Genomic DNA, 23,258 nt, shown 5'->3' on the forward strand with positions numbered 1-23,258 from the left:
AAGATTTCAGAACGCTACGACTAGTGTGTTATCCAGTCATCCCTCAGTATTTGTGAGGTTGCATATAATTGTCCTGGACAACTACATATAATTTAAAAACCGTGTAAAACAGATTGTTTATACAACATCTCGAGGGCATGCCTTGAAACCTTGCAAAGCTGGTGCATCAGCCTCCGTGGAACCACAGTGCTCCCCCACAGCGAGCGTGGAGAATAACAAGCCCCGCAGGAGCACGCACATTTAAAACTAAATACAATAGGCAGTCTCCAAAAGTCATCTGGTGGGAAGCGCTTTAAGGAGACTAAACAACACAACAAACAGTGGTTGGCCAGGTTTCCTTATTTGCTTCCACATGTACGTGCTTCATCACACGTTCACCTAACAGACAAACATACATTTGCCAACATGAAGAGGATTGCCATTAGCACATGTCAAACTTTGAGATCCAACGTGACATACAGCATATGTCATAAAACGTAACTGTGTTTAGTCACAATGACTAATAACTGTAACAATTGTTAGTGAGATGGAAACATGATTATGTGAGTAGCATTACATACAGAAGCTTTTTCCCTGGCATCTAACATAGTATTGGAGAAATGTGGGCAGCATAGAGCCTCCTGGTCCCTGCGAGGAGCACCGGCAAAACTGAACTATACCTGTGCCGTGTTTGACACAACCTATCTACCTGTCTGAGAGAAAACATGGTTCAGAACTGCAAAGTAGATCGTACAGGCAGGAATCTATATTGATGTTTACAAGGGATTTTCTGAGATAAGGAGGTTGCCTCAAAGGGATCTCGGGACTTTGGGAGAATATGAATGGGTGGGAAGATTTGATGAAGTGGGCCATACCTTTCAAGAGGGAAAGAATGTATGCTCATTTTACAGGCAGCGAGGGTGCAATATGTCAAGTGACCGCTGCACACAAAACAACGTGGTTTGCCAGATGCGACAAGGCGGCGATAGGCAGTAGAGGTCACTGAGGCTAAATGAGGACTGCTGCCAGCAGGATTTGAAAACAGGACAGCAACTTGGAGGGAAGAAGCGGGGTCCTTCTGGGAGGAGATCAGCAGAGGGTGTGGTCTTGGAGCGAACTGCCTGGGTGAACACGGTGACCAGAGCAGAGACGCCTAGATATTGTTGACGTGAGAAACAGCTGAGGAGAAACTGAAATTGAAGAGCTGCAAAGCTCTACGACCTCGACCACAGAAGTGAGAGTGGGTAGCAGAAGAGGAGATACTGGAGGTAAGAGGCTCAAGGTACAAACGGTAACAGTGACAGTGGAAGTCCATCCGCACCGCATAATGCTGAGAGAAACGGTGGGGCAATGAAGATCAGACAAAAAAGTCACCGAGTGGAAAATATATAGTTCAGAGTCAGTGATGGAAGGTAGCTGAAGTGAAGGGATGCAAGTGGATGTCCAGAGACGAGTAAGTGGCTGAGGGAGGAAGACCATCTATGCGGGGGCCTCAGGGGAGAACTAAGGTCTCTGATGGGAAATGGAATTGTTCTTTAGAATCCAACAGTCAGGAGTGTGCCAGCTAGAGTGCAAGATATGGCCAGGTTCAAAGACCAGCATCAGCATCCAGGAGACCTGGTGAAAGCAGCAACGATTTTTGGGGAAACACAGGAGAACTACTAGTTATTGAAGAGTTTGCCACTTTAGAAAGTGATGCAGCCCTGACTCAGAATAAAAACAATACCCCACCTGCCTTTAACTTAAGTGCACCCAACCGATCAAAGTATAAATCTATAACGGATTGTACTATATAAAACTAAAACACACAAATTAATTTGTTTGAACAAAGTATATAGAAACGCCTACAAAATCAATTGTATGTATTACAACACCAAATAATAAATTATTAAATCAGTTTAGAATTTTTAAACTTGTCCTAGAGTGAAAGTGCTCAAGAAATGTGTATGAAGTTGAGAAAGGAAAACAAGAAAAATTATGACACAAGTCATTTGATTTTAATGGGCGGTAGGATCACTGTATAAAGTCTTCGGGGGTCCTATTTTTTTGCCCATAGAAGGTTTAATTGATGCACCTAGAGCACTAGGCTTAGATCTTCTGCAAAAGTCTTTAGAGTGCTGTCTGTGTTTTTTATGGGGAAGGGGAGGGTTAGTTCATCTTTGTGATGATCGCTCCACTTTAATGGAACTTAGAAGTCTCCTCAGGACTAGGATCCGGTGGTATAAGTGAAATGTATGGATCTAGTGGGTATTAATGGCTGTTACAAAGCAAGGTGGCAGTGTTAACCTCATCATGTTAGGTGTTGTGTACCTTATACTTGGTGGTAGTTCCCCACGTTGGAGTCCATGTTCGGGGTATTCCTTTAACAGGCCAAGATAATCTATTTAAGGCAGATTGCTTATTAGTGGAGTGGTAGGGAAAGTGGATTAGGGGAGAGCTCCTACCTACAATTTATTAGCAGAGGAGTTTCGGGTCTGGACTGCTTCAATCTTTGTCTACCAATCATCTGTGAAAGAATCAAAACAGAGCTGGGCATCGGTGGATTGAAACTGTCATTTGTCTGATATCTCCATTATCGGTTTCAACAGATGGCCAGTCACTTGGCTTAAGAGGTTTTGCAAATACATGTCAGGTATCCTGGGCTGGTAACGCAATGTGTGCTGTCTAGAATCCCAAAGTTGGTGTAAAGTCTATTTTGAACCCCAGTCATCGCTGGCCTCTTCCTTTCCCTCTGGAGTGGCCACTAGTGCTTCCTTAGTGCATTTGGGGAGGCTAGTGAAGCGTTCGTCCCTGCCCAGCAGTACCATGTCTGAACGATGACGCTGGCGATATCAACATCCTCGCCTAGCCAGTCGATTATGTACTTATGTGTGCATCAAGCAATAATGCACTGTTGCTGTATTTGGCAAGTGGCTTGCCGGGTCCTCCCAAGTGTAATTCCCTCAGATCGTTATGGGGATAGTTTCTTTTTGTTTATAATTGTGACTTAAAAACGCATATTGTCCTGTATTCCGAGGGACAAGACTTGTTTGTATTTATATGACTCAATCTAACTAGGTTGCATAGATATTACTCTAAAATGATTTAACTGAAGGAAAAGTGACCTATGCCAGAAAAAGATGTTTTGTCCTTCTACAGACTGGATGGACTGAAATGATCGTAAATGATGGATTTGGACAGGCTAGGAGGAAATCCACGCAACCTAGATGGAAACCTTACAGGTATGTCGAAGATGCTAAAGCCTTTAATCAATATACTGGTAATTCCGAAGCTTCAGTTAGCCCCCTGAGAGCAGTGTTAAACTTCAGGATTAGTGTGGCTTCCTAGAAATACTTTTTAGGCACTTGCACCTCTTGGGCTTTGCTTGGCTACATTAAGATTGCTATTGTAGCTTTTCTTCTATGTTGTACAAAGCGCTGGACAAGGGGCCAGTGTTTTACACGTGACTTGATTTGTGCTCACAGATCCTCTTCCATACTTCTTGCATGGTTTTGTCTGCAAAATGTCACCATCAGAGCTAGCCGAAGGGAGAGTATGTGTGCATGAAGATCAGAAAGGGAGAATGGAGCTTTCCGCAGGGCACAATGCATGGGTAGGGTGAGGTCCGGAGAAGGGTTGTTACTGTTTTTCAAGAATAGAATGAAAGCCCTATTAGAGTGAAACTGGAAAAGAGGATACGAAGTGTTTCCAGAGGTCAACAGCACATGCATGGAGAGCAAGGAGTACAGCAAGGAACTGGGATTGGAGCAGCAGTGGAGAGCCCAACAGGATGAAGCAGCAGGGTGTACCCCCGATGGTACAAGCTTGAAGACGCCCAAGGACAGTGAGAGACCGTGTGCTGGAATGAATGCTAGAAGGGATAGAGAGAGGACAATGTTTTGGAGAGAAAGGGACAAAAATGTCAGAGGCATCAATGAATTTCATCAGTGCAAAAGGCATGCACGACAGTCTTTCAGGGGATGAGAGATTGAGAGTTTGTGAGGAAGAGGGATTAGGCAAGCGTACGAGATTTCAGCATTTGGGACAGAATAATAATGTGAGATCATGTGTCTTAAAGCGTGAAGGAAGAGTATTGATGAAGAGAATTTAAGAACGTGCAGCTGTTGATGAAGATGCAGCAGATTTGACTAGGGTTGGCAGGGATAAAGGAGAGAAAGCCGCTTTTCTAGGACAGCCTTCAGATATGCACAGGGATGGCAAAGTCAATACACGACAGCAGATACAATAGCATCAAATAAACTGGCTATAGCTACAGTGGTTAACAAAGTGGTGCCTAGTACTGCAATGCAGTGGTAGCAGGGGGTAAGAGTATGGGGCGCACACAAACTATGGAGGTGTTAAAAAGAGAACAGAGGGGGCTGGTGCAAGGGCTAAAGTTGCACAGATTGTTGAGAACTAGGCGCCTACTTTTTCTATATCTCTGCAAGTGTGCTACTGATATCAGACTGCAGTGTGTCTTTGTTTAAGTAGCTGGATGTTACTGGTCAGGAGCATGTAATTTCTGGGGATACTGCTGGTTTAAAATATAATGAAGAGTTTCAGGAACGGAAAGGTGAAGACAGAAGCATTATGTGACACAAATTAGATGCTTATAGTTGAACTTGAAAGCTCAAAGTAGGCCTTTAGTAGCATATTAAACTTATGGGTAGCATTCCTCATCACTGTTCGAGCCTCACTTTATAAGGTAACAACCATGGAAGGGTGGGGTCATTTGCAAAGGTTAGTAGACCTAACAAAGGCATATGGTGGGTACTTGATAAGGGATTGTGCAAAACGTTACTGTGCAAGTTCTACCGCAAGTGCTCCAAGTGTGCGTGGAAAACGCTTAGGGCTACTGTACAGTAGTTCAGCTAAAAGGAAAAGGCCTGGTGACAGATGGAGCAAACGAGCCAGGAAAGATCCAGTGAAAGGTTCTATTAAAAAACCCATACACCGGGTAAACTAGATGTGCTGAACCAGTGCTTAATTTGTGCTTGTTGTTTCCGGTGCTGAGCACCGGCACTTATTTTTGAGGGCCGGCGCCTAGTCTTCTGCCTCAAGCATTTTCTGCGAGCAAAAGACACATTTGTGAAAGACGGAGGAAGGGAAAAACGAAAAAGCGTCACAATGATAAAAGTAGAAAGCTGCAGGGGTGAGCTGAAGGGGCAGGGAGTGGCTTTAAATGGATTTGACGAGGTCCGAGATGGCTTGAGGATTACCCTGCCTCAGTATTCCACGTTTGCACATTTAATTGCAGCAGCCGCATGTTTAAGATGAGGGCTTTGGGCACCGGCACCTTTGTATTTACAAATTAAGCACTGTGCTGAACACCTGACGGAGACAGACCGCTGATACATTAGTCCAGATATAGGAAATCATGCAAAATGCCTCATTAAAATAGATGAGTTGAAAGTTCACAGATACTAAGCATAAGTCAATGATATGGGACAAGCTACTCAAAGAATTAAGAGAGGGTTGTATGGTGTGTCAACTACTTACTTTTGGATGACCTGATAACATTGCTATTGAGTATCGTACAGAAGAAAACAGAGTTCAAATAGAGACTCACCCATAGTTCATTAGGCCAGAAGGGGCTTCGTTGATTAATTTCATCAATCAAGAGACCTGCACTGTGGTGTACTGCTGTGTGAACAAAGATGGTTAAAGGTTGTGGCAGAGGCGTTGAGATGGCGAAATCCGATTACATATAAACATCTCGTGTATTGCTGGTACAACCTAATGGCTTTCATCAAAAGAAGATTAAAAATGCCAGCAATATTGTGGTAGACATTAGCCTATCAATGGGGTGTGCGATTTCCTGCACTGCATTTGAGAAGTTCAGCGTTTTCCTTGCCTGGGCGGTGAGATGGAGGTCAGGATGTTATTTCTTCTGTGTGGGATTTGGCGATGGGCAGACTAAGTAGGAGTATTTCAACTATTTCCTGTTGATGGTTGAAGACTTGGGGCTCCCGTTGGTAGGTGAAAAGACAGAAGGGCCAGTGATGGTGATTATTTCCGAACAAATTGGAGGCGTTAAGAGAGCTTGTGCATGGCATGAACAGATTTGTGAATGTGCGAGCTGCGAAAAGTGCAGCAATTGCACATAGTTTTGAATGCAAAGTAATAATAGCCTGCAGAGTAATTTACAGACATCTGGCCATAACTTCACATGCAGAGCAAATCTGCCTCATGAAAGAGTGTGTTCAAGCAATAGTCTTTGAAATAATTTGGAACTTTGGGACACATACTTGTAAGTAAGGCACTGGCAATGTGAAGTATGCCCATATGCAGATGGGTCATTGGGTTTCATTGTGCATTGGTAAGGGGAATGCTGCCAAGAGAGATCTCCTAACTATTAAATAGCAAGATTTCAGAATGTTGCTTTTTTGGAATTCTTGCCCATTTTGTTGGCTGTAACAATATGGAACAATGCTTTGAGCAACTCGAAAGTGATTTTTGCTTCAATAAAGCAACAATGGTGCACACTGTAAATATATTTCAGCAAAAGACTGGTGGTTGAATAGTTTGCTGCAAGATACGGTTTGTAAATGCTTTGCTCTCAGTATTGTAATACTGTTTTGTGCATGCTACGTGCCAGGTATGTCCAACAAGTAGCTGATGTGTTATCTTGTTCCTAGAGTGGAAGGTTATGTGGTTTGAGCTGGAGACAAGAGAGGTACACTTGAGGGCCAAAATACCCATTGTAAATAACAAAGAGACGATTTTGGAGACCTCTGTATCCCCCTCAACTTCAAACACTTAACAACTGTACGAAGTGAACTTGTACCCAGGGTTACAGAGTGAATATCAACTCAGGAAAAGGTATGCAAAAGGGTGACATGGAATCCCCATGTGTTATGATTGATTGGATAATGTATAGCTTCCTCTACTCCAGCAGGAAAGTGACGTTGCTGAAAAGTTTGGAAGGTTGCTCGGAAAGCACTTGTTATTCAGGATGGGAGAGAGATTTGTGTATGGCTTTGTTTGTGACCATGTTATTTGGGGTGCTTTGGGTTGCAGAGATAGTAGGTAATTTGAGTGGAGAGGCTTTCATTTATGAAAAAGTGAAATAGGTATATTTTGGATAGGCAAGAGCAAGGCAGATGGTTGGGGACAGTAGTGTAGCTATGTTTAGATGGAGTGGCGTTATGCCCTAGGTCAGCTTTAAGCTGTTTAATGAGTTGATGACTAGTTTGTTCACACATGAAGATGGGAGCAGGGTGAAAGGGCATGTGCTATTGTCTCTGAGAAAGTGCTTCTTGATATACGAGTTGCATTTTGAGAGCCATGACACTCACTCCCTATGGATTGGGATGGCCACGGAAGCCATGAGAATTGTTGTGACGAGGAAAGAGGTGATGAGATTGGGAAGATGGAAGGTGAATACTTTTAGGTCATACACGTGTGGAGGTTTGTAGTTGTTTGGAAAGGTAGGAAAGAACAAAACTAACTTGCTCCGCTTTGTTCTTTTAGGCGTGACAGGCAGACCAGCAAAACCCTTGCAAATATGGATTTGTGGCCATTTAATTGGTAATGGACAGAGAATCATTTGGAATGGACACAGTTTCTACTAATGATGGTTAAGAAGAGCATAAGTAATGGCCCTGCAGTGGAAAAGGCAGAGAGAAATATGAAGAGTGTGATGATGGGTTCTTGCATGATGATGATGGCATATGGGACACTTCTATGGACCATAGTTTCTCGGTAAGAACATTTACATCTATCCTTTGATAGAAATGAGACTTAATTGATGACAGTAGAGGGATTTTATGAGATTCAAAAGACAGAAGTTGGCCAGGGGACATAAATGTGTACTGTCTGGGGAGAGATATTGCTGGTGGCAGGAAAAGAGGAAGACAAAGACAATGAGAGATGATGTTGAATTCATATGATTTACATTTGTACAATAAGATATAATTGTATGAAGGGAAAGAGGTGAAGAACAAGAAAAAGAGAATAAGTCACAATTATGCGAGAAGCAAGATTGATGAAATTATGATCAAAATTGTGGTAAGCTATATTCATGCTTGCTGGTTTAAGAGGTAAAGTTTAGAATAGAAATGTTTAGCTACATCAAGGAAAGAAACAGTTATACACTAATGAGTGGTGTCTGAGCTTCATCCACCATCCTATCCTATTGTGTCTAAATGAAAGCAACCTGTGCTATCAGCCAAATATCCGATTGGAAACTTGTCAATAGGCTCTGCTCATACCTTCTGGAGAAGTGTTGCACAGAAGGGTCACAGTCCGACTTCTCATGCCATTGCTTCCGAGAAGAGTTAGTCCAATGTGGTAGGAAGTGTTTGGTGCCAAGTTCGGCAGTCTTGCCTCCCTCTTTATGGTCATCATACTCAACACCGGTAGATGGACCCCTTCAGATATCTTCTCGACCTCCAGCCAGCAGGAGTCTGTATCTTCCTGTGGCTGAGTCCAGTTCAGGTACAGCCCCGTTTCATTGGACCAGCAGATTGGTGACTTTACAGGGTTTGGCTCTGAAAAATGTAATGTATGTTAAACAAGGTTCCAAAACCAGAAAACACATACTATGGTCCCAATTCCTGTGCACACCCTCGTTTGCGCAGGGATCAGAGTTAAAAATTAGACATTTATCACACTTAGTAATTACTGCATATCATGTTAAATTTGAGCAGGTCAAACCTGCTGTTATTTATTTTACAATACAAAATGGCTGGTAATTACAAGTTCACATGTATTTTGGTGCACCAATCACTAACATACATTTGTTGTGCCCCATTCTTGGGGGAAAAGCTTGTAATAAATGCTATTTATTGCACCTGATGAATTCTGACTTCTTTGGAATCACACATCTTCGGGTGTGATAAATGTTGCACCAAACACGGGCTCTTGTGAGGTTCTCAGCATTTGAAACCACTACATTCACTGGCCATGACTCTGGCAAAACCTTTATATATGGAGATATGCTTATATGGAGATATGCTGCAATGACTCACAGGAGACTGTAATGCCGCATGGTTACCATTTTCTACATCTTACACTCAGAAATAATTTAAAAATAAAGCAAAATCACATGAATTATTGCCCATATAATTGGTTTAAGGACTTAAAATGGTGCTTTTTTTTCCTTTCTGATGTGTAACCTCAACCAAATAGACAAGTCTAATTTAATTCACACTTGACAGATATCATGCGCAACAATGAAGAATCATTAGGACTAGGCACTTTCATGGAGTCTCGTCCATTTCCATAACACTGTCTTTATACATCTCAATAGAGTTCCACTGGCTTTTCACACCTCAAAAAAGCCTCAAACATCCCTATTTTATTAACGTTTCACCCCCGTGGAGACACAATCATTTTCTTCTTATACTATTATTTGACTTTAATTGAGCAATTAAAAAGGGCTTCTTTACCATTTAGAACAATGATCCTCTGAAGATTGATTGACTACTTTGCGATCCTAAGGGGTAGTTTGCTAACAGTCAAGTCTCCAACTGTTTAGAAAAATCTAGATGACCCACCATTCAATTGTCACCGATCCGAAGATAGGCAGTTCAACAACTTTGCCACTTGCTAAAGGAGCAACAGCCCATGTGAACCCCATGCAAATTGCTGTGCAAACCTAAGGTGAACTAATTTTGCCACGTACTGGTTGGGCAAAACTTTGCAGCTAGTCTGCACAATTGACAATTTCACGGTATTGGGAGAGCCCCAACCAGCAGAATGCGTGTTTTGACTTGTTATGTGCCAAGAACAAAATGTTTAAATGCAAAATGCGTGTTTTTAATGGTCGCGACAATGGGCATCACAATGTTTTGAAGATGCTGCAGGCGAGGTAACATGTACCAATCTACCATCTACCAATGTACAACATATACTTTTTCAGTTGTGGAGCCTATGTTATACAGTGACTCTAGCCACACCACAATGCTACACATTGGGCCGCAAATATAGGATTGCCAATTCAGTTTACAGTGACAGGATGTAGTGACTGCCTCCATGTGGGTGGCAAGAGACAAGTCTTCATTAATAGGTAACTCTAATTTTTCTCACTGGCTATGTAAGCTTGAAAGGAGTTTGCTGCATCCAGCAGGAAATGGCAAAAAGACAACACTAGGTAGTCGGCTGAGTTCGGATCAGATGATTCAAGTAAGCAGAAATATCTGTGTATCATCCGCATGTATGAAAAATCTGGCTAACATAACATGAGTGGGGGCATTAGCCTTAGATGAACAATGAATAATGCTGGTCTCAAGGCAGAGCCTTGGGCACCACATATGTCACTGTCTGTGCAGTTGAAGCAAAGGGAAAGGAACACTCAATTATTCTAAAGAAATGGATACCTGCTACCTTTAAGGAGAATATCTCCCCCCTCTCCACTTTATCTTTCCTTCTCTCCCTCCTTTTGTGTTGAAATGCTCTCCCTAAATATTTACATTAAATAGAATGGTTTTAAACTTAACAAACTATTCATGTTCAGCTGAGCAAAAAAACAGCCATCACACAGCTCATTTTATTTATCGGTTGCAAAGCATGCACTTACCAACCGCAACCAATGAACTCCTTGAGGAATTGTGGTAAGGGCCCACCACAGAACTAACAAAAACTGAATAATTCCTTCCCGGGACCAGGCCTTGGAAAGCATACTGGGATTCTTCTTTGTGCAGGGTCTGGTTCTTTGAAGATGGCTGATCCCAAAGATCCAAAAGCTGGGCATTGTAGTGATCCAGTATCCCGCTGGACCTGCTCCACGAAAGCACCAGCACTGTGTTGTTCTCTTCTATCACAATAGATACATTCTGTGGTGCCAGCGGGTCTGTAGGACAAAAGAAGGCATGAGGCAGAGTGACAACAGCATCCGCTAAATACCTACTGAGAGAATCAACGTAGCATACCTTGTGCACTGGCAAAGGTTCCCATGCAGGGTCACACTGGGAATGTCTACCAGGGGTACCAAAGTTCGGCTGCTTAGCATTCGCCCAATGTTCTCAAATTCACATAAAACTATACTTTTACTAACTAAACTCAAAGCTTTGCATTGTGATAACATACAACTTTTTGCTTCAATGTCTTGCATAGGCTTTTCTAATAACAGGGAAATACAACATAGGGAATGTCTGCCATAGCGTTCTGTAACACACATTCTTAAAGGTCAAGCAGGTTCCCACCACAGGCCTTGCAGTTTACTTAAGGCAGGTCTGTAGCACATGCTTGAGGTAATTCAGGGTCATATTACGTATGTGAAGTCTAGCATGCACACATGGTAGAGTAACACACAGTCAATTTGCACCTCTGGGTAACTCTGGTAAGACTGGTTCGAATACATTCTGAATGGAAAGTCAGATATGGTCTGATGGTGGGCTGCATTATTCTTGCCCCAGGAGAGGTCACAACAGGTCAAGTACCACTTTGTCTCATGCTAAAAGATCTATGCATGACAGGCATGTACTGGGATGTGGGGCTAACCAATCAGATTAGGTACATCTAGATCACTTGAGAATGCAAAAACAAATGCTTACTTGTAAGCAGAGTTGACAAATAATTTTGGTCTGGAAAAAGGTGTATTCATTATGCAAAAAAATATTATATAATATTAAAACATTTCACTTAAAAATCATACTAAAAAAAAACACTGGTAATTGATCAGGCAGGATTATTAACCATGCTAACTACCACCACAAAATCAGCTTAACAACGTCGACGTGCTATTATTCAAATGTGTCCCCAAATCGCCAAGAAATTCTCCGATGAGCGAGTTTAGAGTTTACTGTCCGATGCGTTTTAAGTGACCCAGAGTCACAACGTTCAGATGGTGTGAGAGATAAAGGGGGCAGGCAGAGTCGCACACTTACTGCCCAGAAATGGCACAGGGGCTTTGGCAGCTACTTTTGCTGTGTCTGTCCGAGTTAGTTCGTGAGCACACATCTAATGAGCAATCACGGCGATGCTCATTCATTGCCCAAGCCTGCTCTCACTTATGCGCTGCCAGAAATGGATAGCAAGAGCCCTTATGGTCTCAGTTCTGAGACTGGTAAAACAACAACCCGGTGGACCATGATATGGGATGGCTGCTCTTCTCACAGGATGTACAACTATCAAGGTGTTGCTTTTAAGCTGAAGAGATGATGGCAGTGGCTCTACAGAGTTGCATGAACAAACAATGGAAGATAAATGCACTTCATCAAAATACACATCCTCACTGACTGTTATTAAAACATGAATTCCTCTCATCAGGCCCTCTTCTTCTAGTATTCTCCAGTGAGCCCGGTGAGTGCTGTATTCAGCTATCCCCCGAACCACTACGCTCATAGCCTTATGAATGGGGCTTGTTCAGTAGTACAGATAAAGCTCTTCTCCCTCAGTGCAGAGGTAATTTGCGCAAGAGGTAGACATGTCAAGCCTCTTCCGGAGAGGATGTAGACCACTCCATACTCAAAGTTCACTCATGGAGTACCATGGGTCAGAACACACTCCCTGTGGCCGTGGAAATGAGTGGGAAGCCCAGTGCTACATGGGAGGCCATCCTCATTCCTGTGTGATATACAAAGCAGTACCCTGTCCCGGCCATACCAAGCATAAGCCTCAAGGTATTAGATGCACAGACTCATATTTGACCAACACACGTCTATTATCACCCAAAGCCACTCCACTGTATGGAAGCCCCATGCACATAATACAAGGACTCACAAGTCCAGTCTGTAATGTTGTCTGCCGATGTATAGTAGGGTCCAGCCTTTGCCACTATCTCAATGTTATACTTGTTTCCAGGAGTCAGTTTGGAAAAGACAAAATCTCTGGAATCTCTCCCAATATTTGCTTTTCTTGAAATTGTGCCCGAACGTGCATCATGGAGTACTGCAACATATCCATCTCTCTCGCCTGTAGCATGCTCCCAGAATGCATGCATCCTATACGAACTGCCCATGTTCGTGGCACTGACTTTGTGTGGCAGTAAAGGATCTAGAGAGAAAATAAAAAGACAAATGTAAATCAATTCAGACAATGCGTAGCGTCTTTGAATTGTATTTGCTGAACCAATCAAACACCTCTAAATGCATCAAAAACACAAGACAATTCATGGGTCATGATGGCTAGTGATAAGTGCAGGAATCTGGTAAGATCTTAGTTCTTCCAATGTCAACCACTGATAGTAGTACATTGCAGAAGAAGAAGTTCCTCTCACAGAGATAGCAGTGAGTGTCTCTCTCTCTCTAGTGTTAAGACCTATTTCAACTTGCTTGGACAAAAAATAAAATGCACAAAGCCAACTCTAAAAAAATGCTTATTTTTGGGCTTTAAATGCCCCAAGTCAAATAACTATCAGCTTATTCCGAAAACTAAGAAAAACACTATTTACCACAGAGACCCTCAAACGTAGATTACAGTAGAAAGCAGAATTCTCGGGACATTAATTAATGTCGATGATATCTACAGTAGTAAGCACAGAATGCATCTAGGCCAGGTTGGACTCTATCAAAATATTATTAAAACACAAACAGTCTCCAAACTTTCAGGGAAGCACGGACAGATCCTGGTTTAATAGGCATGACATCATGCCATCCACGAACATAAGCCATTTAAATTAAATCTTGATGTGGAGTCACATCAAGACTTTCCCTTACCGAAAGGACTTTATTTAGAAGGAGTGCTCTCATTGGTTGGTGGCGCTAAGGCAAAGTTGACTACTTTAGTAGAACACATCGATTTGGCAGTACTGACATTACACCATTTTGGATTTGTACGATTCCCCTTCATCCTAGGGGAGGGATGAGGTGCTCTTTATTGTTGAAAAAGAACCCTGATCCTAGGTTGCAGTGGTTCTTCTGGGTGCAGGAAAAGTTGGCACAGTGAGAGAAACCTGTCCTGCAGCAAGGCTTCAAAATGCACTCGTGCAGGTTGGCTGGCAGAGTGTTATTTGAGAAGGGCTGTCTGGCTGAGACACTGAAATTATTCACACAACAGATTGGTCCCACATCTGGATGAGTAAGGTTTCTCCAGGACCTTTCAGGCTGGTCACTAAATGACCTACCTGAGGAAGGCCACCGGTCCATGGAGTTCCAAATGTGACCTTTTCATGCCTGTCCTACACAGGAATAGGAGTAGGAATACATTGGCTCTTAAGATTCTGGCATTGTCAGCTCTACACTCTGAGTCTTAACCTTTACCTAGAGATACAGGCCTCCCGGTTCTTTGATCGCTCACAGCCGACTATCTTCTGGGCCAAGTAGCAGGCAGTATAGCCCACTGGTCGCAGTGGGTACAGCTGCACAAGTTAGATGGGGGAGGGGAGAAGTGAGTGTGTGTGTGAGAACCTGTGTGAGTTGGGGGGGGGGCTTCTGTCGAAATCTATTATCTTGCACTGCTTCTGCAGTACTGCGCCTGTTGTAGACGTGTTGATGCTGCTGTGTACTGTACTTGTCCTGTGTGTGAGGAACGAATGTTCTGTTGCTGTAAATGCACCGTCTCTTCTGCTACTTTGAATAGCAATTTGTGAGAAACCATTCGTCACTTCACAAAGGTTTATACAACTGATTTGTTAGCACTTTTTTTCGGAAGGTCATTAGTCAGAGGACCAAGGCATGGCATTTCTGGCAAGAGGCCAGACTACGGTCCTCGTGACTACCTGGCAGGGTTAGGTCTGATCCTTCGTACTCCCTCAGTGCTTTTAGCCCATGACAACGTCTAGTCTAGTAAACACTTCCTGTAGCCCACATCACTGTCATATGTGCTTAGTATGTAACCCTCAGTTCACACTCAATGCTGTTGTCGCTCTCCACTATCCTTAAAGGTCCCGCGCTGCATGCTCCATCGGGACATGGCTACCACAGCGATGTGTGGTCCCACGCTGCATGCTCCACGGGACATGGCTACCACAGCGATGTGTGGTCCCACGCTGCATGCTCCACGGGACATGGCTGCCACAGCGATGTGTGGTCCCACGCTGCATGCTCCATCGGGACATGGCTACCACAGCGATGTGTGGTCCCACGCTGCATGCTCCACGGGACATGGCTACCACAGCGATGTGTGGTCCCACGCTGCATGCTCCACGGGACATGGCTACCACAGCGATGTGTGGTCCCACGCTGCATGCTCCACGGGACATGGCTACCACAGCGATGTGTTTACAATGTTCTCTCTACTGACCCCCTCACCTATGAAAAGCATCTCCTCCGACAAAAAAGACTAAGGGCCTGATTACAACTTTGGAGGACGGTGTTAATCCGTCCCAAATGTGACGGATATACCGCCAGCCGTATTACGAGTTCCATAGGATATAATGGACTCGTAATACGGTAGGTGGTATATCCGTCACATTTGGGACGCATTAACACCGTCCTCCAAAGTTGTAATCAGGCCCTAAATGTGATTCCCCATCAAGATTTAAGTTGAATTGTTTATAATCTTAGATGGCATGACGTCAGAGCTGTTAAACCAGGGCCTACCCGGTGGTGCCCTGAAAGGTTTAGGAGCCTCGGCGTTTTAAAAAACTATTTTGATAGTGTCCACCCAGGCCTGGATGTGTGCTGTGCTGGCTATGTACAGTAGTTATCATCGATATTACTAAATGCCTCAAGAATTCTGATCGATAAATCTACCTTTGCAGAGTCTCTGTGACACTTGTGGTGCTATAAAATACCAGTTCACATTCGCAAAGATGGGGCTCATGGTCAGGCTATGAACAGCAGAACTTCTCCATCACCCACAAACAGAGGGCCCTACATAGCACAAGCGCAGAGCAGTAGGAAAGGGCAGAGGTGTAGTGCCATGTTACAAATGGAATACAAGACCACATGGTACAATATTTCTTTTATCACACAAGCAGTAGTTACATGTAACAAACTTCACAGAAGTAACTGCAATTTGCTTTTGTTGTATGCATAGATAAATATCTAATATACGTGATAAAATTATGTGCACAAACCTGGAGCAAGTACTCTGCCAGTGCAAATATTTACTTCAATCTCTCGGGCTCTCGTGTAAATATTTAAAGACAGTATATATTTACGAAAATTAATGATAAAACACGTAAACCTTCAAAACTCAACCTTTCTCCAAATAAACAAACTATTAGTTAGACAAGCAGAGAGAACGAGAGAACCTGGACTCTGGCAGACGAAGGCTATAAACACTGCCTTCAGTCAGCTAAGATGCCTTCATTTGACTGCACATTTAATCTCCATTGAACAGCGTGAAGGGGTTATTTTTCATCTACGACATGTTGAAGTCCCACATAAATAAAAATTCCAGTAGTATAGCTTAACCTAGATTCCATCTTCGTGAAGTAGGTGATGGACATCTACATGGAGAGGGCAGAATGCATTTCCAAGGCTTCATTTTGGCACAGACGGGCTGAGGTCTGGCTGCCCTCCGGTTCCTGCTAAAGGCTTGCCATATAGGCTTCAGAGTAGTGAAAGATGCAGTGGCTCAGTAGAAAGGAATATATTATCCTCCCTCCCCCAACCACAATCTGTTAGACTATTCTAATTGGGTCGCAACTGCTCCTTAAAAGAAGTTTGACTAAAATTACAAAATAGAACAACTTAGTATCGGAATTAATCAGTTTGTTTGGAAAGCACGTTAACCATGGACAATTCTGCAGCTAGCCAAATTTGCTTTTGAATGCCTGACCATCAATTACTTTCTGGTTGGAATGCTTCAGAAAGACTAGGGATGCTTCATCTGGATGTTTAGGCGCTCAAGAACATGTGGGTCACTACAGAAACAAAAGGGGGCACGATTTTGACTTTAATGGTGAAGATACACTTCTCTCTCACACAGAATGCAGACACTGGTCAGAGGACTGGAAAATGTAAGCAGTGTCCTGCCAAACTGCATTTCTCATGAAGTGTTCACACAGATCAATGATTAGACAAAACACATTAGCTCAGACCACAATGTTTGATTAAAAGTTAAATGAGTCCAAAGTTAATAGATAAAGTCGACGTGTGGGTATAATGATTTAAGGGATATGGGCATTTAATAACATCCCACATCAAACAACCACTGGTACTTGAAACTAACTCTCACTGGTGAAAGAAAAGAAACGTGATAGCAGTGTTTCATTAATGCCAACTAAGGTTTACAGACCCAATACTCTTTTGTATGCGACTTTTTGAAAAAAAAGTATTTAGTAATGATTCTATACTAAAATCCAGCTCAGCGCTTTGTTTAGCCTCTGCTCTGGATTTTTTGGCTGTAGAGTGAACAATTGGGGTAACCACATTGACCTCTATGTAATGCATGAAACTTCCATGAAACAGATCTAGTTTTCACAGAGCGATCCGCTTATCTACTATTATAGGTATATGGTGTAAGTTGATACCTTTAAAAAGTGGACAGCAGCCTCTCTCCCCAACACTATCAGGCTGGTCTATACCACTTTCATTTTCCACAAAAAAGAAATCATGGAACTCTCTTAAAGAAAGAAATAAGTGCATAACGCGCAGGATAAATAAATAAATAACGTTACGAAAACTGTTGTGGTCCAAGGCTGTAGGTAGAACGGCCATTGTTACCAACCTATATTTCACCGCCATTCACGCACTGGCACCAGTGCCGTACTTACATGTCCAGTCTGTGACCATTGCTGCTGGAGCTGCGTAGGGTCCTGCGATGGCAGAGATCTCAACACTGTACTTGCTCCCCGAGGTTAACCCAGAGAAGGTGTAATTATGTGTGGCCCTTCCAACAGAGGCCTTCTCCTTGATGTGATTGGCCGGAGAATCATACAAGATTACCAGGTAGCTGTCTCTCTTTCCCGCACCTTCCTCCCAGAATACATGCAGGTTGTCCGTGCTGCCCAAGTTATTTACCTGGACACCAGACGGTTCTAGGGGGTCTGTGTGAATCAAGGAAAGAGTGTTACATTCTGGAAAAAAAGTCGTAAAAAAATTAAAACAACAGAGGAGTAAAGATTGCACCTTACTCCTTGATGAAAGTTATTTTCAAATATACAAGAATTCATGTGAGGTACCATTCAAATGTCAACGTAGTCAAACCTCTCGAAAGGAAATCGATAGCACTAAATGGCAAAAATTATGAAAAACAGGTTTGAAAACAGGACAGTTTGATTTTACAACACCAGAGCTTAAATTGTTAGAGGGCTGCAGTTTATAATTGTGAATATATTTTGCACCACTTCCAACAACGTTGCAACTATTTTGTAGAACTTTGTCACTTCCCTGATGGGGATGCTATGAAAAATGTGACATCAAGCTTAACATCCTCCATCTCCTTCCTTCTCATCTACTGGTCCCCCCGCACATACATCCCTTATTTTTGCAGATGCTCTGGATTCAATATCAGACATTATGGTAGACAGTCTGAATCTATGTATCCTAGGAAATCTCAACTGCTTTGACAACTAGCACTATGCCAGCCCTCATATATTTCTGTGTTAACCAAGAAGAACTCTATTTCCACCAGTATTTCATTTGGTGCACGTACTTGGCAGGCAAAACTCTTTAGGCTACTGCAGAGCAAAATGACTATCTCAGTCATTGGAAAGAAGTCCACTACTTGGAGCAAACATCACATCTTTAACTTCAGTCAAAATATCCACATGGTATTCCACCCATCCATCACCAGACCCTATCTATTAGGCTGTGGAAGAATAGGGCCATTTAGGTGGGAGATGCTGCCTGATGTGGCATGTTGTTGTGGAATTATGGAACGCCAGAAGTGGTACTGGGACTAGAAAGTCCTCTGCCTAGTAAAGACATGCACCCCTGCCCAAAGTGCCCACATGCACAGTTGCCTGGATCCCTAATGCTGATTTTTTTGTCATAGACAAACATAGATCATGTGTGTGTGCAATGGCATAGGCCTGTCTCATGAATTGCAGTCTTGTTGGACTGGGAGGGACACCCAAAGCACTATCCTCATAGTGGTTGAAGGCTACCGCCTTCACCAAGAGTTAAGCGGCATAAGTGTGGTGGTGGCAGCATACAGATAGTGATCGGTAATAGTGAACGGGATCTCTTTACCCTATGTCACTAAAGTGAGGCCTACAGACTCGCTCAACTTTTTAAAAGTTCCCCTGCTGTGTGCTTAACTCACCCTTGTCCTACTTAAGGTACGCTGTGGAGTGCTGCACAACACAGGAGTAGTGAATCTGTTACTTGTATGTGTGCCTTGAAAAGGTACAGTGCAAGGATAGAGCAGTACTGTGTTGTGCATGTGTGGTTAATAAATGTACTGAGTGCATGTGTGCCTGAGAGGAATGCATAACATAAGAAATGTACTGCTGTGCAGTGAATGTGTAGATAAGTACAAGGAATATTTATACCTGTGTGCAGTAAAATATATGAAGGGTGAAGTGTTGTGCAGCACACACATAGTGAGTGTGTGTGCTGGCAGTGTATATGTTTGTAAAGAGCACACCCTGGTTAATTATAGAAGAGCCTCAGTGCTGAAATGTGTGTACATCTTGAGCGTGTGAACTAAATGCATGTGTAAGGGTAAAATGCACAGAGCCAAAGTGAGGGGTGAAAGTACACAGAGGAAGGGTACCTGCAATGGTACATTGTATGGGGGGGGGCTGGTGTTCCATTTTGGGATGCCCAGTCCTGGCTGGCAAAGAGATGATGAGGAAAGGAATTCCCCCAGACAGATTTGTGTATTGCTGCATTCTTGTAAGCTGGGTGGGGAGACACTTGAAGGAAAAAGAAAGAGACTCCCTTTCCACTCCAAAAACCTGCTTTTTGATTCAGTGATAGATCACAAGGAAGGGACCTGAACACATCTCAAGCTGGGATACAGGGCTGAGAAGAAAACCATAAAGAGTATGGCTGGGGGTCTGGGATTACTCTTTTGTTGCACATATCACTGTGGCTGACTTCCAGCTGTGAACTCTGGGCACTTTCATGAATTGTGCTGTGAACTATCAGCTTTGGCATCATGCCTTCTGTGTCAGACCTCTTTTATGAAGGAAGATGAAAATTAGAAGTGCCCACTTTAAAAGGAAGCAGAATCCCAACATAAAACGTCACCGACCCGGACCCCTAAATCACATTTGGTGTCTGGAAAAGGACTCTAAGAAGGAGGTTGAGTTGTGTTCACTGACCTGTACCTACATCCCCCAGACCCCCACTTCACCAATGGGGCCTTGACTGCTCGACCACAGAAACCACTGAGAGGCAAGTGCAGAAGGGGTACTTGGCCCAGTTGAGCGGATTCCATAGTAGGTCAGGTCTGGAGACATCAGGAGTAAAAGGCCTCAACCTCCATAGTTGGGCCCAGTAGCCCTTGCGTGCCTCATGGCCCTCTGAAAGGGGTTTTGACAAGTGGGTTTCTCTTTGCCTTTTCACATTTTCAACAGGGTGACAAGTACATCAGGGTTTCCATGGGGGGAGATAAATGGGCGAGAGGTTAAAAAGGATTGATTCCAGGAGGTTTTGGTGGTTTGGGAGAGATACCGAGGTGTTGGTTTGTGAAAGTAACAAACAGAAGGACAAAGGTTTGCTGGGTAAATATATACGAAATAGACGGAGTGTTAAAATGGGTAGCATGCAGAAGAGGTGACAAGAAAACTGTGTTGCTGAACACAAAATTGGGTGTTTCGGAGAGGGGCCAAAATAGAGTGTAAGGTTGAAGAAGGGGAAGAAGAAAACATGAGTGCATTGATGAAGGCTGCAAATTACTGTGCATGCGTATTACCAAATTATTATCCATTCAATAGTGATGACAACATTTTAAAAAATGGAGGAAGGTGGACTTTATTGATGATTTTGCATTTTAAATTGCTGCACAGGGAGGTGAGGTTGAAAGAGGTTTAAAAAGAAAAGCAATTGATAGGGTACCACGTATAGGACACCCACTTTTCTAGGCTATGCTAGCATGTATTGTGAATGCTATCAGTAATATTGCATTGAACTTTTTAACTTTATGAAGCATATTGAGAAGTGGAATGGTGAGTGGAATTTACTCGCATGAAACTGGAGTGGGAGTTTTGATGCCATTTAAAAAGTATGGGCTTCTAGCTGCTGGAAGTAAGGGAGCAGGGGTGCTACAGCACCCTCAAAACAACCATGCTGGAGTTCTGAGGGTGAAAAAACATTACAGATCACTTTAAATTTTATTTTTAACGTGTTGCATTTGTTGTATATTCAAAGTCCGAGATCAACTGTAAGGCTAGTCTTCAGACAAATCGCTGCTTATTCTTTAACACGGACACTGGCGTTTACTTTTCTTTCTCTGACTGGTGAGTGTGCGGATTTTATAAAGTGAATTATGTGACAATCTTGCTGGTGTTAAAGGGAAGACCATAGGATGTAGCTTTTTTCCTAACACACAACAAAACTGAAATACCCATAAATGAACTGTACAAATATTTGAAGATTAATGGGCAGTTAGGAAAGCACAAGTTAAGCAGCTTTTTGAAGTGTGATGGAAACAAATATTTTAATAGGAGCATAACCAATCAAGACACTTTTCTTGCTGAACCCCAATTTCCAGACATTATTGGTTGTGGAAAATGTATTGTCTGTAAATGATAGTGCGCTGCCACATCACGCTTTAGTAATGCGTGTGACAGTATGCTCCAAAATGCGACACCAGATATATATAGCATCAATACTACTCTTCTGCTCAATGGGCAACACCCCCACTCTAAAACTTGTTCCAGCACCACTGTGTGGGCTAACTTCAGAGACATGATGACATGGCTCAGATCTAATGAGGAGTTTCTGACACAAACGACAGCAGATACTTAGGGGAAAGGGGGTTGATTTGTAACTTAAGTGGATGATGTTAACTTAGATCAGTGCCCATGGTTTGCCATCTTAGTCCCTTTATCCTTTGTGGGGTGTCGCGCCTCCTGTGAGGTAGGTGATCTGGGAGAGCCACAGCTGGAGGCAGGTGGGGAAGGCGATTCCTCTAACAGAGGGTTTTACAGAAGGACCTCTTTATATTTTGAACCGGGAGCCAAAAACTGCTTCGGGAAGACTGGATGTATATCACAGGGATAAGCAGTTCGGGTCTACAATGGCAAGGAAATTTGGTAAAGGACTCAAACACCACTTATGTTAAAGTCATGAATTTTCAGCCAGCTTGTTAAATGGACAGGAGGCAGAGGGAGTTTTGAACAGGGTTTAAGGAAAGGGTTTATGTTTTGGCACGTGGTGCTAAGGAAGAGGAAATGGACTGAGAATTTGAAATCATCAAAGGCAATACACAAGATGGTGAGGATAAATGTGCAAAAAAGAAATAGAAAGGGTAGGCTTGTAGGCCTTTTGGGTCATTGGATATTGATAACTAGTTCCATACAAAGTGAACTTAATTCATCAACTGACGTGACTTAAGGCATAATAGTTAGTGTCTTTATTCTGGAAGAGGGCAGTTAAAAGCAATACACTATTCTGGATGATGCAGAGAGACTAGTGAGACAATGTGGAAAGTGGGTAGGGATGGCATTGTGTCACATTAATTCAGCCTTTTTACTTTCACAGGTGCATCCAGAGAACTTCTGCACTGCTAGGTTTGCAATTTATTAGTAGCACTTTTATTGAGAAGTCCTTACCAAGGGGTAGTACAATGTGCTGAATGCCGTTTGAGAAATATAACTCTCCTAGTGATGTTTCTTTTCTTATTTGACAGACATGTCCATTGGTGAGTAAGTGCCTGATTTAGAGTTTGCTAGTCGAGTTAGTCCCTCAGAAATGTGTCGGGTATCTCATCAGCTAATTACAAGTGAATTATACCTTAATGCACTTGTAATTATGTGGACTGAATATCCATCAAGTTTGTGATGGATTAACCAGTCCTCCAAACTCTAAATCAGGCACTGAATATTTGGATACTTTTTTTTCTTTATTGCACATAAGGAGGAAGATGGCTGTGGTTTGGCTTTTGGTCATGACCAGAGAGCAATGGGGGAGTTGAGGGTGCTCTTAAGTCAAGAAAAAATATGGAAGTGATGTGAAGTCGGTTAACAGTTTTGGAAGTGGAAATGACTTTCGCAGGATGGAGGCAAGGCTACCTCAAGTAAATGTGTGAACTATTGTCACGTACATTAAGAAAGCACTTGATGTCAAGAACTTTGAATTGAGGGAAAGTTCAGTCACTGTTGAAGTTCTTGAATGTTGCTTGCAAGCAGTCAAACATATTTTAGGCCCTTGAGCTTTTTCGTGTCAGAGGCCAAGATGTCACATCATGTGGGCAGGTTGAAGATAGCAGTGAATCTGGACCAAAGTGCTTTGCTAGGTTCTTTCAAGAAGGTTCAACTGAGTGAAGGCGTGGTCACTAGATGAAGTGGTGGATGGAGCAATGGCTGGAAGAGTGGAAATATTTCCATTTCATGGGGACATTGGTGTTATAAG

The 23,258-nt window shown here is 42.9% G+C and overlaps 1 protein-coding gene across 5 annotated transcripts in view; it reads right to left on the bottom strand.

The window, feature by feature from the left end:
• LOC138300066 (receptor-type tyrosine-protein phosphatase V-like) overlaps positions 1-23,258 on the bottom strand; it is a 573,371-nt gene that overhangs the window by 145,582 nt on the left and 404,531 nt on the right. For all 5 annotated transcript variants that reach the window (XM_069238934.1, XM_069238932.1, XM_069238933.1 and 2 more), the window contains 4 exons: positions 17,507-17,779; positions 12,625-12,897; positions 10,481-10,753; positions 8,172-8,450 (listed from right to left, as the gene is read on the bottom strand). In XM_069238934.1, the coding sequence (XP_069095035.1) occupies positions 8,172-8,450; positions 10,481-10,753; positions 12,625-12,897; positions 17,507-17,779 (1,098 nt within the window). The remainder of the gene's footprint in view (positions 1-8,171; positions 8,451-10,480; positions 10,754-12,624; positions 12,898-17,506; positions 17,780-23,258) is intronic.

Source organism: Pleurodeles waltl, chromosome 6 (genome assembly GCF_031143425.1).
Source record: "Pleurodeles waltl isolate 20211129_DDA chromosome 6, aPleWal1.hap1.20221129, whole genome shotgun sequence".
Taxonomy (NCBI): Eukaryota; Metazoa; Chordata; class Amphibia; order Caudata; family Salamandridae; genus Pleurodeles; species Pleurodeles waltl.